The 24,159-nt window shown below is 42.8% G+C and overlaps 1 protein-coding gene across 4 annotated transcripts in view; it reads right to left on the reverse strand.

The window, feature by feature from the left end:
* Positions 1 to 377: 377 nt before the first annotated feature.
* The window catches only part of LOC130120445 (alsin-like), a 70,705-nt gene continuing 46,923 nt past the window's right edge, over positions 378 to 24,159 (reverse strand). For 3 of the 4 annotated variants that reach the window (XM_056288986.1, XM_056288987.1, XM_056288985.1), the window contains exons 36-41: positions 23,347 to 23,529; positions 20,952 to 20,997; positions 19,803 to 19,864; positions 18,843 to 18,992; positions 3,096 to 3,192; positions 378 to 2,696 (exon numbers count right to left, since the gene is read on the reverse strand). In XM_056288986.1, coding sequence (XP_056144961.1) covers positions 2,658 to 2,696; positions 3,096 to 3,192; positions 18,843 to 18,992; positions 19,803 to 19,864; positions 20,952 to 20,997; positions 23,347 to 23,529 — 577 coding nt within the window. In that variant the 3' untranslated portion in view covers positions 378 to 2,657. Of the gene's footprint in view, positions 2,697 to 3,095; positions 3,193 to 18,842; positions 18,993 to 19,802; positions 19,865 to 20,951; positions 20,998 to 23,346; positions 23,530 to 24,159 lie in introns of those variants that run through there. The other variant, XM_056288988.1, reaches the window with a different exon arrangement.

Genomic DNA, 24,159 nt, shown 5'->3' on the forward strand with positions numbered 1-24,159 from the left:
CATCTAGAAATGAATTAAGATATATCATTGCATAGTTGTGCGATGCCATAAGAAAGCAGCTACTACAAGCTTCATGGGTTAGGCTACATGTACCTTAACGTAAACAGTTAAATACTGGTGTCCAGACTTTTGCTTTAGTGTACACAAGTGCATATGGTTGGGAATTAACACACACAACTATACAAAGTAGGCCTTTTTTCAAACAGTGAAGTGTTTGGAGGTCACATTAGTACACTTCTGTGACTGCAAGCTATGAACAATCAAGTTCAAGACAGCACGTTTGTTAGAAATTGAAACATATTTTTCTTCCCAGAGTGCAATGCTTTAAAGCCACAGTCTTGATGATACATACAAGTAAACACATTTCCTTCTAATATGCTTTATCGCTGGTTTATTTAAGATAATAGCTCATCCACAAATAAATGAACACTTTTGTATTAGCTCCCCCTCCCAACAGGCGCCCCGACTGACCAGAGGAGGCGCTAGTGCAGCGACCAGGACACATACCCACATCCGGCTTTCCACCTTTGTGCATAACTGTCATCCACGAACTTCCGGTTTCTACTGCAGTAGGAAATGGAAGTTGTACATATCAAGTTACGTCCACAGGTCCATCGGTCTGTCCGTCCGTCCGTCCGCTCATCGTCATAATTGTGGACATAACTTGACATGTACAACTTGAAACTTTTCACCCGTTTGCTGGTAGGTGCAGGTGAAAGTTTGTCGACAATTCTGTGCATGTCGTTGACATTAATCCATGGTAAATCTTGCAGGCATGACGAAAAATATGCCACTGTCAATGGCACACGCCACCAAACAGGAAACTGGTATGACCGCTTCAGTAGAAACCGGAAGTCAGTGGACTACAGTTGTGCACAGAGTCGATTACAATGACCACTGTGTTTTGTGTTTATAATAGCTGCTACGTTACAGTACAGTATATGTTCAGGGCGTGCATATGGTCAAGGCATGTTTGTTTTCGATAAAAATAATCCAATTCAGTTGATGTCATTTTTCAGTTTTCTGATTGAAGAGTGAAGATTTTAGACGTTGTTCTTTGTACACAAAGCCAAAAGCTGGGTTTTGGAAGGAGTTGTGGGAGTTGGGTGTCAGAAGTTTGCACGCAATGCATCCTGGTACATGCAGGCACTGCTGGCACGGCTCCGCGACCAGCAGAACTCATCGGTCAATTTAACACGAAACGAGGGATTTATTGCTTCAATCAACAACATTTGCCGTCAACACCGATTGGACACCCACATAAAAGTGGTGAAATGTTCCTTTAAATATGTCTCTGGGTAGAAGGTTTTATTCATTTTGTGCAACTTTAAATACTTCAACATAAAAAACTGCTCTTTGACAAAATCATTGATACTTGATTATATTACATAAAAATTCTTCAGGAAAAAGTCTAGTGTGTTTGCTTGAGGCTATAAGATGATCTAAAGAGTTGGCCCTGGCAAAACAATCTATACAGTTAATGGTATTCGTTCACTCCGTTAGTAAAGTTTACTACAGCTGAAGACCCCAAGTCCCTTACAAATACGGCTGGCCACACTTAGGCCATCGTTTCAACATGTCCCACGTTCCCTTACAAATTAAACTGATGATCCAGATGATCTGCAGTTCCTTCTGACTGGCGTGTCTAGTCAAATGACCGACAGAAGGAGGAGAAACTTTAAAAAGTAGATAATACCTTTAGTTTACAGTAGTTTTATTCCTGTGGATCAACCGGGTAATAACTTCCCATAAGTCATCACAGGTACACAATAATAGCATGTGATTAATAGCAATTGCAATTTTTGTCTCGATACAGCCTTTTAAGCATACTGTGTGTGAGAGAGTTTATCATGAAGTACTTGTCGATACTCTACAGCAGCGGTTTACAAAGTGCACCTGAGGGTTTCTTAAAGGGGTTACCCATGCTCCCTTGTTATAAGAGAAATCATTTAATTTCAAAAATAGTTTTAAAATATTGTACAATCAGAGAAATGTATAGACTTGGCTAAATTTTGTACAGTTGTCTAGCTACATTGTAGACTGGTACACACCCCTGTACTAAACACTGTTTCACCATAGTGAATCTGTCGAGTTGAGCCGCTGGATAGTAAAGGTAACTGCAGCAGGGGACAAATGCACATCTATGTAAGTGCCCTTTTAACGGGGTAAAGTTCAGGACATGATGGGTTAATACACTCGATTAAATCAACTGTCAGGGGATTTGTTAACAAATGATTTTCAATAAATATATAAGTATTTTTAAATATTTGAAGTAAATTTGCTTTACACTGGATACTGGTTTGAGCAGTCTGCTTCCCAGTACCAGACTGGTCAAAGAGTCAATAAATAATCTAATGGCTGGTGGCAATATACATCATCAATGTAAATTCATATTCCCTCATGATCCTTAGTTTGTCATGGGTGAAAAAGTAATGCCCACCCCTCCCTTATGAAGAACCAGAGGTACCATTAAGCAAGGCACGTCAACCCTCTACAATACAACTGCTCAGCAGTAGAAGGTGTGGTTGTAGTGGGAAGCTCCGAGGTGGGGGGGGCATGAAAAGAGAGGCCCCACTCCCTGTAAGTTGGTGTTTGTTGCCTGTCAGTAGCAATTTCCTGGTTACGTGAGTCCTATGTGGGTGCCTACATACTGCGCCCTACGCTGTCTTCTCATGTTGGATGTGGAAATAGCAGGCCTGCAAGAGAGGTACAAAGACACATTTGAATAAGACTGCAACAAACTAAGGAATAAATGAATGAATGAATGAATGAATTAATGGTTTGAAAATGTTTCCAACTTGGGGAATGACTCCTCTTTTAAATCACTGGTGTATGTAAAAAAGTATGTGTGTGTTTTGTGTGAGTAATGCCCTTCTGTACATCCTTGTATATGTGAGAGTTTGTTGAAGGCACACATTTTTTTTTAATTATGTGTGTGTATGTCTCATCACCATTTCATTTACGTACATGTATGTGCCTGTGTGTATGTGTTAGGAATGTACACATGTGTGTATGTCTATACATAGTATGTATCTGTGGCATAACTGTGTGTTAAAACTGTGCAAGCGTGCAAGAAAGCAGTTGTGTATTCCTACTTTCAGTGTGGTAAACATCATTCCCAGTTCTCCGTGCTGAAGACTGGGATCCATTAGATCTTCAATCAGGCATATCTCAGCTCCCAGGTTTCTGATCCTGGTGGTCCAAAAAAGAAAAAAGAATGTTTACATCATTTACTACATCACTCACAACATCCTGCAGTTGGTTAAGTTTTCAGGACTTAAGGAAGCCTACTTGAAAGGACCCCTCCCCCAGAATTGAACCCTTTTATTTAACCTTTGAACTATCACGGGGTACGGATAAATAATTTACCAAGGCAAATGGGTACCAATTTCTCATCTTCTTTTTCAGCACCTGAGGTAGAATGCCATCTCAATATCTGCTATATGAAGTACAAAGTCTGTGATCGTATTGTGCTCTGAAGCTAAATGTCAGTTGGTGTAACTTAACTGATTTTGATTTATTTGGGCTTTTTGGCTCTCATATAATTGGTGGCAGGTCCCAAATGAGAAATGACTGAGTAATTTCGATGTGTGAAACTTTGTGAATGTGAATCAGGCTGGTGCTGGAAAAGTGCATGGGGCTCAGTAACCTTCCCTGGATGGATAAAAAGAAGAAATATGAACGCACAAAGAAATACTCTGCTATCCACAGGTTTGTATTTGAGGTAGAGGAAAAGCTGGTTCCTTTATTGCAGACATGGGCAACTGGCGCCCGCGGGCTGCATTTGGCCCCTGTCCGCACTCAGTACGGTCCGTGGCTCAATTTCCAAATATCAATAAATTGTTGGTTTCACAGGTGTTGGAAGCAAGCAGGCCATATGACCACATTTGAACCGGCTCCCAAAAGTATTTATACTGTCCTCTGATAGAGGGCACTCCTTCAAAACACGAGGCCTGTAGCCAAGCAACTGTTTGCACATGGTCTCGTCTCGGTGGGCCTCTTCCACAATGACAATAAACAGCACAAAAAAAAAAAAAAACGATCTAGAGAACCGTGTCTTCCTGGCAAGATGGGAAACAGAATATCTTTTTACAGAATTCAGAGGCAAACCTATGTGTTTAGCGTGCCTGGAAACAAAATCAGCCATGAAGCCTGATTTCAGCTTGAGTCGCCACTATAATACCACGCACAAAGACAAATATGGCATGTACACCGGAGGTGCCAGGGCCCCATCATCGCTGACCTCAAAGGAAAAATACACCAACAGCAGAGCCTTTTACCAAAGCCACCTCTACATGTGAGGCATACATTGTTAAAAAGCACTTCCAGTGGTCGGTAGACTAGAAAAGCGTTGTATAAAATGCAGTACATCTACCATTTACTATTTTGAGCGAAATGCATGTTTATGTGAAACATCACGGAATGGGAGGGCAGAGTAAAGATGCACTACAAACATGAAGATTAGTTGTTGCAACTCAGGGTGAATGTTAACTTTTGTACCATTATTGAATGATGATTTTTGAGACCCCACTGCACTGAAATAATGGTATATCACTCAGGAATGTGGACATTTTGTTTGTGTTAAGATCATTAAATAGAAATGCTGGCATAATAAACTTTGATTACCTGTATATATTTTAACATTTTCATTAAATTAGTAGCTATAATTATCCAAAGGAGTTGAATCAAGTGCAACTGAACTGGTATATATCCATGAAGACGTTTCGCCTCTCATCCAAGAGGCTTCCTCAGATCGTGCCTTTCTGACTAGACCAAGCTAGTCTGACTGGCTGGTGATGAGACTCAGTATTTAGTCCATGGGCCAGAGCCCAAAATTTCCTATTTCGGTACACTCAAGGTGGCAAAACTTACTTATAATTTTTGAAAGGATCCATGTCTGTAGATGATATTTTGGTATGATAACCATTCCTGAGTGGCAGCTGTATCACAGTTATCAGCTCATGAAGTTAACCACCCCCTAAAGTAAATTGCATTTTAGATGCTGGTGCATATCCTGGTTTAGCCTCATGGTCAGGACATTTTTCAATGTTCTATAATATTGTCTTTGGTATCATTTTAAAGGGGACCTTCTTAGCTTTCATTCAAGCCCTGTTGTGGATATTTCTCACAAATATAGAGGTCACTTGAGCTCTTCAACCCATCAATAACACACATCTTTCTGCAATGTTCGCCTAAACTATATACTTTCTTTTAGCCCTGTGACATCTAGGACTATCAGGGACACAAAACACAAAAACTGGAATACTCACAGGACTGTAAAGATTCAGGAAATGTATAATATACCCATACTATTTCATTGTGTGAGGTGATTGTGAACCTTAAATTAGAAGGGCATTATTACTAAGAAACTAACTAGACCAAAGCCAGTTAGTCCATGGGTCAGACCAGATATCGATATCACCCAAGGTGACACAACTTCACTGGTGCCATTTTATTTGGTACACTAACAGAAGTAAAATAATACATGATAACCTTTCCAAATGAGCAGCTATTTCATTTTTCTTTCAGGAAACCTGTTTCTGTGCCTCTCACGATTGTGTATTTGCCCAGATTTTTACAAATATAGCATTTCAACACCCCTGGTACTGATTAGCCTAGCTTAAACTCTGGGACAGTTCTTAGTTGTCCAACAACCAAGGATAACCAGTACTGTGTACTTCCATTCATTGTGCTAAGCTAGGCTAACGTGCAGCCAGATAGCTTTCTACTAAACACATATAGAGGAAACTGGTATCTATCTTCTTGTCTCACTCTGGAGAAGATTGTAAGCTAATTTCCCATAATGTTAGCATGTTCTTTTAATGTATATGTTAATATGATTAGTTAAAGTGGCTACGAGGAACTTTCATCTTGTGTTGATTTTAGCGGCCTCATGTGGACAAAATACAGCTGTTGCATAGCAACTAGGTAATGTATCTATTTGTGGCTATGTAAGATAAATAATGGTAATATGATGCTGGTGAAGCAAAGTAAACTTTGTTTTAGTAGTGTTCATACACCTAAGTTACATGTATTTGTTTGTATGTGGCAGGTGAAAACTGACTGAATATGGCCACTGGTGAACAAGCAAGTTTTTACCCAATACCAAAGCGCCCACGGGTGGAGTGCATTATCCACTGTTCTGATGATACAGATAAGCTGGTTTCACTACAAAGTGTCGACTCATGGAGAACTCTGCTCAGGGCAGCTCAGATACGAAATCATGCACCAGTTTTGAAACTGGCAAAAGACATTCCTGAGGGACAGATTCCAGCAATCTACTACCACAGAAAGTGTCGCAGTATCTTCACTATGAAGCAAATTCTTGATGGCCTCCTTGCAAAAGAAAAGAAAAGTTGTGTCTCTGCTGAAGAGAAACAATCTAAGAGAGTAGCTCGACATGCTCCAAGTACATCTAGGACTTATGATGCAGAGTGCATATTTTGTCAGAAAAACAGCAAATATTCCAAGAGACAGAATACGAGAGAAGTACTGGTGCAGTGTCGAGAACTGCGAGCTGATGCAAAGATCAGGAGTGCAGCCACAAAGAAAAGGGACAGCAGAATCCTTGCCATTGTGAGTAGAGACCTTGTAGCAGCTGAAGGGCACTACCACAGGTCATGCTATAGACTTTACACCAAAGAAGAGGTTTCCAAAGGAGAGGTTGCCAGCAATGAAGATGATGATGCTGCAGCCCAGTATGAAGCTGCTGTGAATAAGGCATACAATGAGCTGTTCCTCTTCATCAGGATGGAGCTTTTTGGCAATCCTCAAGTGATGACAATGACTGATCTCTCTTCTAGACTGGTAGCTTCAATGAACTCCCAAGGCATTGCCCAAGTCAAGGAATCAACCAAGAAGCACATAAGGCGAAACCTGGAGAGTGAGTTTGCTGGAGCCTTGCAGATATTCCCTGATGAGAAAGGAAAATTCCTCCTCTATCCCGATAACTTGTCCATGAGGGAACTTGCCAAAGAAAATCAGTCTCTCAAAAGGGAGCTACAGACCCTGAAAAGTGTCAGTGCACAAGATGTTATAGCCAAAGCAGCCATCAAATTGAGAGCAGACATTAAAAGTCAAGATGTTCCTCAAACCTGGCCGCCTGAAGTCAAACCAGAAGCAGAATGTCCTACCATTCCAGAGTCGCTCATTATCTTCCTGTACTCTCTACTCACAGGCTCAAATGATCCTGATCATGCATCCCAGAGAGTGCAGTGCCTTCTGCAGTCATTTGGCCATGACATAGTATATGCAGTGACATGTGGAAATACCAAGCCTTCCAAGCACATTGTTCTGCCATTCAGTGTCAAATCGTTGACAGGAAATGTAGAGTTGATAAACATCCTCAACCGACTTGGTCACAGTGTGTCCTATTCACAGATGGAAGAGATCAACACTGCCCTGTGTCTCCAAAAACTCTCATCATCAGGGAGTGGCATTGCCCTTCCAGCTAACATCCATCCTGGCATATTCACAACTTTAGCCTGGGACAATATCGACCGTCTTGAAGAAACTGTCAGTGGTGAGGGAACATCTCACAGAGTCAATGGGATTGCTGTGCAAGCAAAGCCAGTCAACCCACTTCCTGTCCAACCCATGCCCACTGTTCCCAAAACAAAGAAGAGAAGCATTGATGGACCCCCACCAATGTTACCAACTTACAATGCTGGACAACGGGTAGGGCCACCACAAAGCAAAAAGTCAGATGCCGATACTGCAGCCAATACTAAGCTTGCCAGAGAGAAAAACCTTCTTTGGGTCCTAGCACGCATGTCACAACAAGAAGAACAGTCAGTCAGCAGCTGGACAGGCTTCAACATCCTGACTCGAGGAGAGATGACGGTCATCCCCGACAATATAGGCTATCTGCCTACCATCAATGCTCCAGCGACACAAATGTCTACTGTCAACGAGGTGCTTAACCAGTCACTGAGCATCATGCAGTGCTTAGGCCTGAGGAAGATTGTCTGTGTCTTTGACCAAGCCCTGTATGCGAAGGCTGTCGAGATCACATGGAAACACCATGACAAGTTCCATGATATCATCGTTAGGCTTGGGGTATTCCACACCATCTGCACACTGCTGGCAATAATAGGAAAGCATTTCCAAGATGCTGGACTCAAAGACCTCTGCATTGAGTCTGGCATGATTGCAGAAGGCTCAATTGCTGGTGTTATGGATGGCCGCAAGTACAACAGGGCAGTGCGACTACACAAGCTCCTGTATGAGGCTCTCATGCGACTGACCTTGAATGGTTTCCTGTCCTGGTTGGAAGAAACTCACAGGAATGACATGGTTCACCTGAATGAGACACTGAAGACCATTGACAGCCTTGGGAAAGAAGTCTCACAACATGCTTTGAAGGAGGTCCTCGAGAACAGCTCTTGTACACGCATCATGGATCTATTTGAAGTCTACCGTGAGTTCCTTAGAGGTGGAAACGGCAGCCTCTCGAACTTCTGGATGTCCTATTTGGACATGGTTGAAATCTTGTTGGGGCTCATCCGAGCATCCAGAGAGGGAGACTGGATGCTACACTTGGCTAGCATTCGAGCAATGATCCCATGGTGCTTTGCTTATGACAGGATGAATTATGCACGCTACCTCCCCTACTACTACGCCCAGATGTCTGAGCTGCCCATCACAAACCCAGATGTGTACACAGAATTCATGGAAGGAGGCTTCTCAGTCCAACTGGGCTCCACCAATCCCTTTGGCCGAATCCCTGTTGACCAAGCTATAGAAGAAACGGTGAACAAAGACACCCAAACAGCTGGAGGGACAAAGGGATTCAGCTTGAAGCCAGGAGCTGTGACCAAATATTATCTCACAGCTGAGTATAGAAGCATGTACCACAGACAGCTGAGAGACCTGACAGGTCAAGGCAGGTGCAAATGGTCTCATCCAGATCTACAGAGTCCAAGGATCAAGAGAGATGAAGCAGATGTCCAGTCTCTCATGGACCTTATGGAGAATAACTGGCTCAATCATATGTCCCCTGATGAGACTGATTTGGTTAGCCTCTCCACTGGCAACATGGCTCCACCTGATGTGACCATAGATCTCTTGAGAGCTCTTGAGAAAGGAGAAGAGGCCTACCAAGCATTCCAGCAAACAAGGTTAGATGCAGACCCACCACCTGTGAAATTCCACGAGAAGATGACCAAGCAAAGTCTGAAAACATTCTCCAATGTCAGCACAAAACAAGCTCATGGAAAGAAAGCACAGGATGTGGTTCTGAAGGCAGATAGAAACCTTTTCAGTCACATGATCCTGGTGGCTGAAAGCAGGAAGGTGAATCTGAAGGATGTCCTTGCCTACCCATTGGGCCCACTACCATGGGCACTGGCAAATGCTGATGGGTCCTTACGAAAAACAAACAAGGCTGCACTTGCCAGAGAGCTTGAAAAGAATGTATCTCCTGCAGAAGACATCCCAATCCCATCTACTTCCATCATTGATGGGATGAGCCTGGTCCAAAAAAATGAATGGCAACAACAAAACCTTTGCACAGGTGGCAGAGTCAGCCTTGACCCAGGTCCTCCATGAGGGAGCACAGAGTGGGAGGATTGATGTTGTTTTTGATGTCTATCACCAGACTTCGATTAAAGATGCTGAACGACTGAACCGGGGTGGAGACATCACTCTCCAGTACAAGAATCTTGCAGGGGGACACCACGTCCAGCAGTGGAGAACATTTCTGTGCAGTTCCTCCAACAAGACCAGTCTCATCAAGTTTCTGGTGGAAGAGTGGAAACTCCCACGATACAGAGCTATGCTGCATGGCAAGGTGTTGTACATGACCTGTGAGGAAACCTGCTACAAGTTGACAGAAGATGGGTGTGAGGAAGCAGCAGAACTGCACTCCACACATGAAGAAGCTGACACCCGTCTGCTCCTGCATGCATTGCATGCAGCAAATGCAGGCTCAAAGTCAGTTATCATCACAGCTGAGGACACCGATGTCATGGTGCTTTGTCTTGGCTTCCAGAAGGACATCACCTGTCCCATCTACCAGAAGTGTGGGACTCAGAACCGCACACGGTTTGTCGACATCACCAAACTGGCAAGTTCACTTGGAGACAGCATCTGTGACAGCCTAATTGGCTTACATGCCTTCACAGGCTGCGACACTGTCAGTGCATTCGCTGGTCGAGGGAAGCTGAATGCCCTGAAGATAGTGAGAAAGCACACTTCCTGCCAAGAGACTTTTAGTCAACTGGGACAGACATGGAATGTGAGTGATGAGCTGTTCCAGAAAATTGAGCAGTTCACCTGTCGGATGTATGTTGCTAATAGCAGCACTGCTGAGGTGAACAAACTGCGTTACCAGCTCTTCTGCACCAAAAGGGGAGAGGTTGAGTCCAGCCAGCTGCCACCATGTAGAGACTGTCTCTTTATGCATGTTCAACGAGCCAACTATCAGGCAGCAATATGGAAGTGCTGTCTGCAGGCTAACCCTGTGGTGCCAAGCCCTACTGAGTATGGATGGACAGACGATGAAGGCAAGCTGGCCATTTACTGGGTGCGCTCCCCACCTGCACCAGATGTGGTCTTGGAAATGCTAACATGCAAGTGTGTGCATTCATGCAAAATGCCAAGCTGCATGTGCCTGTCAAATGGACTTCCATGCACAGACATGTGCAGGTTACAGACCTGCAGTAACCAAAAACAGCAGGATGGTCCAGAACTGGACTTTGAACTTGGGGAGTCAGATGATGAGAGAAACGAGCAGTTTGATGAATGACAGTGTGATGATTCTGATGGTATTACTGTGGTAGTAGTCTATTGATGCACAGGAAGTTGATTCTGGACTTGGTTACCCAGAGCTTGATAACAATAATGTAACCATATTCACATATACCCATTACCCTACCGATTACCATTACATATACCCACTAATGATATGGGATTACACGTATCATTGACTAAGTATATGTAAATGTCAATGTTGTTTAAAATATTAAAATAGTTCATTACCTCACTATGGTATTCCTTTTTATCATGTATTTTGATTGTGTATTTAAACAAATGTATAGAGACCAGTTTGTGACCTAACTGGCTTTGGTCTAGTTCTCATTTAAGGCTCACAATCACCTCACACAATGAAATAGTATGGGTATATTATACATTTTCTGAATCTTTACAGTCCTGTGAGTATTCCAGTTTTTGTGTTTTGTGTCCCTGATATTCCTAGATGCCACAGGGCTAAAAGAAAGTATATAGTTTAGGCGAAAATTGCAGAAAGATGTGTGTTATTGACGGGTTGAAGAGCTCAAGTGACCTCTATATTTGTGAGAAATATCCACAACAGGGCTTGAATGAAAGCTAAGAAGGTCCCCTTTAAAATGATACCAAAGACAATATTATAGAACATTGAAAAATGTCCTGACCGTGAGGCTAAACCAGGATATGCACCAGCGTCTAAAATGCAATTTAGTTTAGCGGGTGGTTAACTTCATGAGCTGATAACTGTGATACAGCTGCCACTCAGGAATGGTTATCATACCAAAATATCATCTACAGACATGGATCCTTTCAAAAATTATAAGTAAGTTTTGCCACCTTGAGTGTACCGAAATATCGTCTGGCCCATGGACTAATTTATCCTCCGAGTCGTTGTCAGAGCTACTGATATGCGTGCCTCTTTGTGATCAGATGTTTACCAATGCCCGTCGCTAACAGAGCCATAGATATGCGTGGCTCTTTTGTGTACTGATGTTATGGCCGCGCCCGTCGTTATCGGAGCTATTGATATGCGTGGCTCTCCTGTGCTCCGATGTCCAGCCGCGCCCGTCGCCATCGGAACTATTGATTTGGATTTGTTTAACAGCGACGGTCGTTGGGGTTGATAATTTCGACTTCATTGTTCAGTGGTCATGAGAGTCGTTGGAGTCGTTAGTGAGCGACTGTTGTTCTTGGAGGCTAGGCTTCTTGAGTCTCCTGGGTAGAGATGAAAGGACGGCATTGTAAGTGGGAGATAGGTGGTGTCGCAGACCTCCTCCTCTGTTGAGGGATGGTTTTTCCAGTTTCGCATAGATGGCTTCCTTCACCCCTCTTTCAAACCATCTATCTTCTCTGTTCAAAATGTGTACGTTGCTGTCCTCGAAGGAATGTGTCTTCTCCTTTAGGTGTAGATAGACTGCTGAGTCTTGTCCTGAGGAGTTTGGTCTTCTGTGTTGGGCCATCCGTTTGTGTAGTGGTTGTTTGGTTTCTCCTATGTATAGGTCAGTGCAATCCTCATTGCATTGTACGGCATACACCAGATTGCTTTTCCGGGTGTGTGGTACACGGTCTTTGGGATGAACCAGTCTTTGTTGGAGTGTGTTGCTGGGTTTGAAGTATACCGGGATGCAGTGTTTGTTGAAAATTCTCCTGAGTTTCTCGGAGACCCCAGAAACATATGGGATGACTGTGCTATTCCTTCTGTTCCTTTTCTCCTCATCGCTCACCTGGTTGGTCTTTTTGGAACGTGTTGCAGTTTTCACCAAGGTCCAACTGGGGTAGCCGCAGGTTTTTAAAGCTCCCCTCAGGTGTTCGTGTTCTTCTCATTGGGCCTGAGTGCTGCTGGGCACACTGTCAGCTCTGTGTTGCAAAGTTCTGATGATGCTCAGTTTGTGTTCCAGCGGGTGGTGTGAGTTGAAAAGTAGATATTGGTCTGTGTGTGTAGGTTTCCTGTAAACCCCAATGTGGAGGCTCCTGTCTTCCCCAATGTGGACGTCACAGTCCAAGAAGGGCAAACTGTTGTTCTTAACAACTGTTGTTGTTCAGTTCTTAAATACTGAGTCTCATCACCAGCCAGTCAGACAAGCTTGGTCTAGTCAGAAAGGCACAAACTGAGGAAGCCTCTTGGATGAGAGGCAAAACGTCTTCACGGATATATACCAGTCCAGTTGCACTTGATTCAACTCCTTTGGATAACCATGACCTGGATGAATGAGAACATTCACAGACATCTAGTTATAATTAGTTAACTGAGTGATGAGATAACAGTATCCCACTGGTGGAAGTGCACAGTCACAATCTGGCCCTCTGGTAGTGAGGGTAACATTATTGTGGCCCTCTCTATCATCAAAGTTACCCATCCCTGCTTTATTGTTTGCTTTATTCTGAAAGTAACTCAATCAGCAGTCTTCAGCAAAGACCTTCCAGAGTAAGCTGTGTGCACTTGTGTTACTGTGTTGATCTGTATTGACTGAAAAGCATGATAATTAAATCACCTACTACTACTACTACTACTACTTTCGGCTGCTCCTGTTAGGGGTCGCCACTGCAGATCATCCGTTTCCATCTCTTTTTGTCTTCTGCATCTTCCTCTGTCATGTCAGCCACCTGCATGTCCTCCCTCACCACATCCATAAACCTCCTCTTTGGCCTTCCTCTTTTCCTCTTCCCTGGCAGCTCCATATTCAGCATCCTTCCCCCAATATACCCAGCATCTCTCCTCCGCACATGTCCAAACCATCCCAAATTTTAACTCTCTTGCTTTGTCTCCAAACCATCCAACCTGAGCTGTCCCTCTAATATACTTGTTCCTAATCCTGTCCTTCTTCATCACCCCCATGAAAATCTTAACATCTTCAACTCTGCCACTTCCAGCTCCGCCTCCTGTCTTTTCATTAGTACCACTTTCTCGAAACCATACAACATAGCTTGTCTCACCACCATCTTGTAAAACCTTCCCTTTCACTCCTACTGGTACCCTTCTGTCGCAAATAACTCCTGACACTCTTCTCCACCCATTCCACCCTACCTGCACTCTCTTCTTCACCTCTCTTCCGCACAGTTGAGCCCAAGTATTTAAACTCATATGCCTTTGTCACCTCTACTCCTTACATCCTCACCATTCTGCTGTCCTCCCTCTCATTAACGCATATGTATTCCGTCTTGCTCCTCCTGACTTTCATTCCTTTTCTCTCCAGTGGATACCTCCACCTCTCCAGGCTCTCCTCAACCTGCACCCTACTCTCACTACAGATCACAATGTCATCTGCGAACGTCAACAGTCCACGGAGACTCATGCTTGATCTCGACCATCAACCTGTCTATCACCATTGCAAACAAGAAAGGGCTCAGAGCCGATCCTTGATGTAATCCGACCTGCACCTTGAACCCAACTGTCATTCCAGTTGCATACCTCATCACTGCCACACTGCCCTCATACATATCCTGCACCACTCCTACATACTTCTCTGCCACTCCCGACTTCCTCATACAATACCACACCTCCTCTCTTCGCACCCACATCACATCATATCAGCCAGCTCTCTCCCTTTACCAGTCATAGCGCCAACATTTAAAGTTCCGACTCTCACCGCCACACTCCTACCGTTCCGATTCTCCCATTGTCTCTGGACATGCCTTCCACCTCTCCTTCACCTAACAGTAGCATAGTTTCCACTGGCACCCTGCTGGCAAACACTACCGGTGGCTGTCATTGGTAACCCGGGCCTCAACTGATCCGGTATGAAAATCTGATTTACGATACTTGGATTACCATTATTCTTTATTTCTTAACTGATAAGTCTGTATTATTCTAATGAAATGTACTTATTTTAACCCTATACGATAGGGCATTCATGACTGCTGCATTTAAAAACACAGTTATAAAGTGCTTTACACGCAATCAGAAAAATATGAGTAAAATAAATTGAATTAATATAAACATGGCACAGGGAGTAACAGACCAAGCTAAAAATGAACAAAAACAGAAGGCAGGGATGGGGATCTATAAAAAGGCTTGCCCAAAAAGATGGGGTTTTTTGAAGCCACTTAAAACAGTCCAAAGATTCAGCAAATTTAATGGATTGGGAAGATTATTCCAAAGGCTTGGGGCTAAAACTGCAAAGGCACGGTCACCTTTTGTTTTGCATTTGGAGTTGGGGATGGATAAAAGACTGAGGTTTGAGGATCGGAGTGGTCGGGAAGTGGAATGAGAAGATCAGAAATGAAACCAGGGGAAAGATCATGCAGTGCTTTAAATGTAATCAATAAGATCTTATAGATTATTCTGAATCTTACGGGAAGCCAATGGAGGCTTGCAAGAATAGGGGTAATATGGGACCTACTGCTAGTTTTTAGCAGTAGGCTTGATGTTTGAATGAAGTGGACCAACAGTAGTCGTTAACTATTCCTAAAAAGTAGTCGAGTAGTCAATTTAATTGTGGGGGATATATACACTACCGTTCAAAAGTTTGGGATCACCCAAACAATTTCGTGCTTTCCATGAAAAGTCACACTTATTCACCACCATATGTTGTGAAATGAATAGAAAATAGAGTCAAGACATTGACAAGGTTAGAAATAATGATTTGTATTTGGAATAAGATTTTTTTTACATCAAACTTTGCTTTCGTCAAAGAATCCTCCATTTGCAGCAATTACAGCATTGCAGACCTTTGGCATTCTAGCTGTTAATTTGTTGAGGTAATCTGGAGAAATTGCACCCCACGCTTCCAGAAGCAGCTCCCACAAGTTGGATTGGTTGGATGGGCACTTCTTTGAGCAGATTGAGTTTCTGGAGCATCACATTTGTGGAGTCAATTAAACGCTCAAAATGGCCAGAAAAAGAGAACTTTCATCTGAAACTCGACAGTCTATTCTTGTTCTTAGAAATGAAGGCTATTCCATGCGAGAAATTGCTAAGAAATTGAAGATTTCCTACACCGGTGTGTACTACTCCCTTCAGAGGACAGCACAAACAGGCTCTAACAGGTACTATTTAATGAAGATGCCAGTTGGGGACCTGTGAGGCGTCTGTTTCTCAAACTAGAGACTCTAATGTACTTATCTTCTTGCTCAGTTGTGCAACGCGGCCTCCCACTTCTTTTTCTACTCTGGTTAGAGCCTGTTTGTGCTGTCCTCTGAAGGGAGTAGTACACACCGGTGTAGGAAATCTTCAATTTCTTAGCAATTTCTCGCATGGAATAGCCTTCATTTCTAAGAACAAGAATAGACTGTCGAGTTTCAGATGAAAGTTCTCTTTTTCTGGCCATTTTGAGCGTTTAATTGACCCCACAAATGTGATGCTCCAGAAACTCAATCTGCTCAAAGAAGTGCCCATCCAACCAATCCAACTTGTGGGAGCTGCTTCTGGAAGCGTGGGGTGCAATTTCTCCAGATTACCTCAACAAATTAACAGCTAGAATGCCAAAGGTCTGCAATGCTGTAATTGCTGCAAATGGAGGATTCTTTGACGAAAGCAAAGTTTGATGTAAAAAAAATCTTATTTCAAATACAAATCATTATTTCTAACCTTGTCAATGTCTTGACTCTATTTTCTATTCATTTCACAACATATGGTGGTGAATAAGTGTGACTTTTCATGGAAAACACAAAATTGTTTGGGTGATCCCAAACTTTTGAACGGTAGTGTATTATTTTCACCCAATACCATCGATCAAGTCTCTTCAAACAGGTCTCAACTACAACTAGTTAAGGGTTAACTAACGTGGGCAGGACCAGCCTGGGGGTAGATGAAATAGCAGAGTCCTCGACTGGTTCGGCGACGCTGTTAACAAATGAGCCGCAGCCTGATTGGACTAAGCCCCCAGCAAGTTTGTCTGAGCTGGAGACACTGTTTGACTGCAGTAAACATGTGACTGCTTTCTTGCATGTGTTTCGGTTTAACTAGTGGCTGTGTTCTGGTGACTTCCAGCCGAGTGCTTCCGTGGCTGTTGTGGTGACAGCAGCTGCTGAAAAGTCTGAAAGCCTTAAATTGTCTTGTATTGACTATTCAATACAGTATCTATCTGGTCCTTTTTGTCCTGCATTATGTAAATTAAATGGTGTTGCCAACAAGAGCATTCACATATCTTGAACTTACTTTTAATGTGGGGGGGGGGGCATAGATTAGCAGAGCAGCTAGCGTTTAATGAGGAATTTGACATTATAACGTTACAGGTTAAATGACTGAATATGGGTCCATTTCCGATTGAGGGTCCATCCATTATCCAAGCTGCTTATGCTAAATTAGGGTCGCGGAATGCAGGAGTCTATCCCAGCAGTCATTAGGCAGCAGGTGGGGAAACACCCTGAACAGGCCAAAAGTCCATCACAGGGCCGACACACACACACACACACACACACACACACACACACACACACACACACACACACACACACACACACACCTAGGGACAATTTAGTATGGCTGATTCACCCGACCTACATGTCTTTGGACTGTGGGAGGAAACCAGAGCACATGGAGAAAACCCACACAGACACGAGGAGAACATGCAAAGTCCACACAGAGGACAACCCAGGATGACCCCCAAGGCTGGACTACCCTGGGGTTTGAACCTAGGACCTTCTCGCTGTGAGGCGACTGCACTAACCACTGTGCCACCACGCCGGCCCGATTGAAGATAATGACATAAAATACAGCTGCACTGCCAGTTGTGGTTTGTTTCCCGACATTATAAGAAACGTTACGATAGGTGAATGATTCTTGTGGAGCACAATTTAGCTTACGTAAATGGTTAGCGTAGATATTAAACATGGATAAGTGTGTATTTAAAATGTATTAAATTAAATTAAAGGCTTTTAGAGGACACTATATGCTCTGTTCATGTTTTAAACAGCTGCTGTGACTTAAGTCACTAGTTAACATGGTCACTCATTAAACCAAAACACAGGGATAGCGAGTCTTCCCTTTTCTAAATACCTTAAATTCGAAAGTTTTTAATCATCACAACCACAAGAGGTTCTCGATCATACAGTCATGACTGTGAACAAAAAATTTTAGGCTGATAGGTCTAGTAGTTTGAGATTAGCCGTGGACAGACACACACATGTGACCAAATTGCCTGGCAGAGATAAAAAACAGGTTTCCTTAGTTGATGTAGTGTTCACCAGTCACTCGCGCAACTTCAACAAATTCAATGAAGTACAGCCACATTTTTATCAGTGCACCGCCTTCAATAAAATAAGAAAAATATGCCCACCAACCTGGAGTTGAAGTTCCACCTCACTTGAGAGACTCGTGGCAGCCTTCTCTCGCAAAATTCATCCAGTAATTTAATCCGTCTGGTAGAACGTGAAAAAAAAATGCAGACAATCCTACCAGATTGCAAAAAAATATGGACTAGATTGGCAACAAGATCGTCAGTAGCTGTGATTTTGGCGGCCATTGCACTTAATTCACTCACAACCCGCCAAAGGCTCGAGCTCAAAGTTGATGATGACACCGGGGCTAGCATCGATACATCGCAGGGCCCTGGGGCGTTCTGTCACTACACATCAAATTTTGATTGGCTGATGATACGGCCACTAAAAGTTGTAATCCGTTTGAAGCTTTTGGCTTCGATGCAAGGCTAACAGTACCACTACTGCTGGTCCAAGGAGCTGTGACGCATTTAATGATGTAGGAAAGTCCTGCTCAGCCCCACAAGAAAACAAGCAATTGAAATCAGACACATTTTAGGCACACTTCAATTTAACTACGAAAAACAAATGATGATTCTGATTTTGACAGGGCCACCAGAGAGGGCCCTGACAGCCCATATGCTAACATTACTGTGTTCATTTGGGCCAGCATTTAACTGGCCTGGTAGAAAGGGAATATTGGAAGCACACAGAAACATCAGAATCAGAATCATGTTTATTGGCCATGTAGGTTTGCACATACATGGAGTTTGACTCCAGTTTTTTGGCTCTCTCAGTGTACTTAACTTAAACAAAAACAGAAAAAGTACAAGAAGTGGGTACATGACATGAAGTGAGGTACTAGAACTTCCAGCTGACCCTGAGTGAGACAACTGGGTGTCTAGCAACAGTGTGTGCAGGTTTGTGATGTGTTTGTGTGTATGTGTGTGTGTGTGTATGTGCTTACTGTCAAGTACCTGGCTCTGACCACCACGTATATGAAAAGAGGGATGAGTTCATCCATAGACCACAGGAAGTTGTCCACCTGTGAGGATTTTACTTCCTGGGTCAGCTCCTTAAAGGTCCTCTGGATCACTACGAGCTTGTCTGAGGGGGTGAAAGTAGTACTACAGAGGAAGCGAGGGAGAAGGAAGAGAACGAAGGAAAAAAGAGGGCATGTTTGAAAATTTTTCCAAATTTCTGAAACTATAATAATTCAGTGTATCGATGTTCTACCTTCAGCTATAAAGACTATGGATGTAATACACTTATACATGACCAACTGTATAGCCTTTTTTTTTTAGCATAGAATAGAATGCACTTTGTCATTGCACATACAACAAAATTAATTCTCTACATTTAACCCATCCTAGCTGTGTAGCTAGGAGCAATGGGTAGCTGCCGTGCAGCACCCGGGACCGACTCCACAGTTATTTCCTCTTATTGCCTTGCTCAGGGGCACAGACAGGCATATCAACCCTAACATACATGTATTTTTGATGATGGGAAGAAACCAGAGCACCCAGAGGAAACCCACGCAGACATGGGGAAAACATGCAAATTCCACACAGAAAGGACCTGGGACGGCTTGGGGTTCGAACCCAGGACCTTCTTGCTGTGAGGCAACAGTGCTAACCACTAGGCCACCGTACCACCCATAGCATATCTTGTAATGTTTATCAAATCATATCCTTTCCTGTTAATGAAACAATACTGATAATTATTTTTAAAAAAAGTTTTTAAGAATAAATATCAATTAAGGATTCAAAAACTCTGGTTAATTCTGCTAGTCTATGCTGCTCAGGCAGGGCTTTTCAGAGCCTTGGAGTCCCAACTCTAAGAGCCCAGGTTATCTTTAGTCTTAAATCTTGACTTGGAATAACCATTAGGGCCCTCCCCATGGATCCAAGGCTGGATTCTAATCAAATCTAAGCTACCTGATCTGTTGCAGCGTCTCTACAGCAGGAATAAAGCAGGCATCTTTACTGGTGGATAGGATCTGTGAGAATATGAGAGACAAGAGATTAAATGAGACACGGAGACAGTGACACAAACCTGAAAAGAGATTTATGGAAGTGTAGTAAGGAAGGAAATACAATAGAGAGGGATGGAAGAGTGGGATTTTTGTGGGATGAGAGATAGGCCAGGGAGAGACGAAAATGGTGGTGGTGTGAAACACAGAGAGAGAGAGAGAGAGAGAGAGAGAGAGAGAGAGAGAGAGAGAGAGAGAGAGAGAGAGAGAGAGAGAGAGAGAGAGAGAGAGAGAGAGAGAGAGAGAGAGAGAGAGAGAGAGAGAGAGAGAGAGAGAGGTCAAACAAGGAGGGGAATACAGAAATAGAGACGGAGGTAAACATGGTGGGATACCTGCTACTAATAGCCAGCTACCTATAGGGAGTGCAAAAGTGGGCCTCTAATGAAGCGCAAACCAATTATACAGTTTGTTTGACCAGATTCCTCAGGGACATTTGTCTGAGAGCCGTTTTGGTTCCTTAAACTTACATCTATCCTTAAACTAACCTTAACCTAAAACTGTTTTACTTGTCTTAACTTACTATCTATTTTACTCAATCTGCTACTTCCACATGGGATCATATTAAACACGCGAAATCTAATCTAACTTTATCATTAAACCTAACCTAATGAAGTAAGCAAATTGCAACATGGGTCACATTACAGGACCCCCCCCCCCCCCACACACACACACACCAACTGCTACGGTTTCTTAAGATTCTTGTTTACTCCCAGTTAAATCAAACAAGAAACAGCAACTGCTCATCCATATAGGAAAGCTAGGTTTCTCCTATACATTAACAGAGACAGAAAGGCATTCAACAGCAGCTGTTCTCCTCAGCTATTCTCCCTCCTGACCCTCTTTTCTGCTGGTTTTGTCGCGTTGATGATCTGGGGAACTGAAGCCTGCTCTACAATGACGTTTATCAAAGGAAGAGCTGAGGGATTGTCGGCTGAACGATGAAAATGGAAAAGGATAAATTTTGGATGGAGAAGGGAAGAAGGACGGAGGGGTAGAAAGAGAAATGGTAAGAGAGGAGAGCGCAACAGAAGGAGAGGGAGTGAATATATCTGACCTGTCTCCTCTCTCCCAGAACAGACATGGACACGGGCCAAAACTTTCTGAAAAGCCCCAACAGACAAAACGGAAAGTTAAAAAAAATGTTCCGCAGTCATCTGACTGGGCTGCCATGTTGTTTGTTAGAGTCTGCGTTTGGGTACCTACTCCTGCACCTTGAACAAGGCCAGTGGCAACAACACAGTTCCAGTGGTGGTTTGAGTGTGTGTTCGTGTATATGTGTATGTGTATGTGTTTGTGTGTGAGAAAGACTGACAAAATAAGAAAGTGTGTGAGTCAGAGTCAAAAAGTATGTTTACTTGTGTGTTTCTGGGATTCATTTTTTGTACAGACATAGGAAAATACCACTTTGTAACGCCACACTGTGCACAGACAATGTGGCGTTACAAAGTGGTGTTCTCCTATTCTCTTGAGGTGTGGTTATGTTTTCTCTGCACGCTGCACTCACTGGTATTTGGGTGACTCACTGTGCGCTGAAATTGGAGGCGAAGCGCAGTAGGAGGCGTGTCATTGTCAATCCAGTAGCGCACAGTGACTGCGAATTGCGCCGCCCGCCTCCTCACACCAGGTCAACAGCACATGGCGCAGATGACTTTTCGGCCATTTTTGTCAATTTAGCTGATGGAGGTACACCCAGATAGGCCTACATAGTGTCTCCATATACGCATAGGTTTCTACTTCGTAAAAGGCTTAAGGAATGGTAAATCAACATGGATTATATTATTAAACTCCACCCTCCCCCCATAACCCTGAACAGGATTAAGTGGGCGATGAACATAAACAAATAAACTAATGTATAAATCTACTCAGATATACAATGCTGAGACATGCAACCAACAAACACACTGCACCACATTTATAAATGTAATGCAAATTATGACAGTGGCCTGTTATACCTATTATGCAGTAACCTAGAAACAACCTCCCTGTAGTTGTGCGTTCAGTTCATAAATGGTGGCTATTTGTTTTATTATCAGTGGCTTGCATTTTGAAATAACATGCTGTTAAGAGGGTTCTCTCTTTGTTTTTCTTAAATACAAAGCGCCACACACACACCTCTTTTTTTGGAGAGAGAGAGAAAATGGATGGCTCTTAGCTTCAATGCTCTTGGCGCTCTCCAATGGATCAATGCAGCTATTTAGCAATGATATCTTGAACCACTTGTGGACAGTTATTTGGTGGCATCACCAGCCTATAACCTGTGAAATTAAAACTGAGTTTCTTGTTCATTATCTGGTAAGATAGTTCTGCCATGAAAACTCCCTAACTTCAGACTGCATCATGTTGTTTCTGATTGGTAACTAACTCATTTAAATAAACTCTGTTCAAATTTTTCAGGCGATTCTGCACTTCCCACACCAAGACGTCAGTCTCTTTTTGGGAGAAACCTCTCCTATGTGTGGAAAGCTCCAGACTGCGCGCTCTTGCTTCCATCACCATATTAGCAGTGTGCTCACAATACAGTCCACACTCCTTTTAAAGGGAAGGAAAGAAGAAATTTGATTGGTTCATTCAACACCAGCTCTGACCAAGCTTGCTGATAATATTCCTCCCCAGTCCCAAATGCGCCCCAATCTCTGCAAAAATACCAAAGGTGCACATGCTGCGCATTATGAAGATGGTAGTGTTTTGTGTTGCGTTGCAAGGTTTGATTCATAAAAATAAGGCCCTCTGTGTGACACAGGATGTGTGTGTGTGTGTGTGTGTATATATATATATATATATATATATATATATATATATATATATATATATATATATATATATTGACAGCTGATGATTGCTTATGGCATGAAACAGGCTTGTACTGTCTCATAAAGAATTTACTTGACTCATTGGATTATATTGATAGATAGATAGTATATATATATATATATATATATATATATCTCCATTCGATTTGCTGAGTCCCTCTCCACCTTTAAGAAGAAGCTAAAGACCCAGCTCTTTCTCGAACACCTCCACACCTGATGGTATTAAAAAAAAAAAAAATTAAATCACTTCTATGCACCTTATGCACTGCCTTTGTGCACTGCCTGTTGACACCTATGTCCTATCGGACTTGAATCCAGTTTTTTGGCACTTGCATTGTTGCCTCCTGACTAGATCCTTGCTTGTGTTGTATTAACTCTCAGATGTACGTCACTTTGAATAAAAGTGTCTGCTAAATGAAACTGCAACATTGTAAATTGTAAATATATATATGTGTGTGTGTGTGTGTGTGTGTGTGTGTGTGTGTACATATATATGTGTGAGATGTGCTTGCTCCTCAGTTAAATGCGTGTGTTGATCTTGTTTGTGTAAGTGTTAGAAAAATAACATATCTGTGTATGTTGATGTGTGTTTTTGTGTGTGTCTGAGCAGGCGTATTGCCTGTCGCAAGTCCTACTCACTCAGGAACTTCCAGAAAGCTGAGCAGTGATTGGTCGGGTTGTTTGTTGAGCCTCAGGATGCTCTCCCAGTAGACCACCTCCTTTCGCTCCTCCTCCAGGCAGTACAGGGTGAAGAGAGGAGGGTACAGACGAGGAAGGAGAACAGGGAGGAGCAAGGAGGAGCAGCTCACCACCTGCCCACTCCTGGGCAGGAAAGGAGACAGTGATAGTTAAAAGATAAAGGGAAGAAAGAGTAGTGGTTGAAAAAAATGCACAGATGGAGAAAATGACAGACAGACAGACATATTTACAGATCAGTGTATGTTGCATGAACATATTATCATGTGTGATGTGTCTGAGTCTATGATGTGATTGTGTGTGAGTGACTGTACATCAGGGATTTTATTTTTTTATCTTTTATTTCTTTGAATGTTTGATTTGCTGTTGATCTGAAAAGAAAAGAATATGGATTTCTTTTTCAACTGGCATGATAAGATGAATGCTTTTACAGCAGGGTGTTACACAACATATGACTACTGCCGTATGTGGGAGGAAAGATACTTTACCCTGGGGCAAATTTATGGGTGAGAAATGTTCACGTCAGATGGCAACCACTACTTTATATTAAACTTTATCAGTAGAACGACCAGGACTTCACTCCTACCGCCCACGGTTTTTAATCTCTATATTCTGTCAAGATACAAATTTAGATATGAATGCATTACATATGTTAGTATGTGTGTTAAGAAATGACTGACACCAAAATGAACATTTTAACAACTTTTAATACTAAAACAATTTAAAATGGCCTCTGTCCAACGTCTGCAAACACTG

Source organism: Lampris incognitus, chromosome 11 (assembly GCF_029633865.1).
Source record: "Lampris incognitus isolate fLamInc1 chromosome 11, fLamInc1.hap2, whole genome shotgun sequence".
NCBI classification, from domain to species: Eukaryota; Metazoa; Chordata; class Actinopteri; order Lampriformes; family Lampridae; genus Lampris; species Lampris incognitus.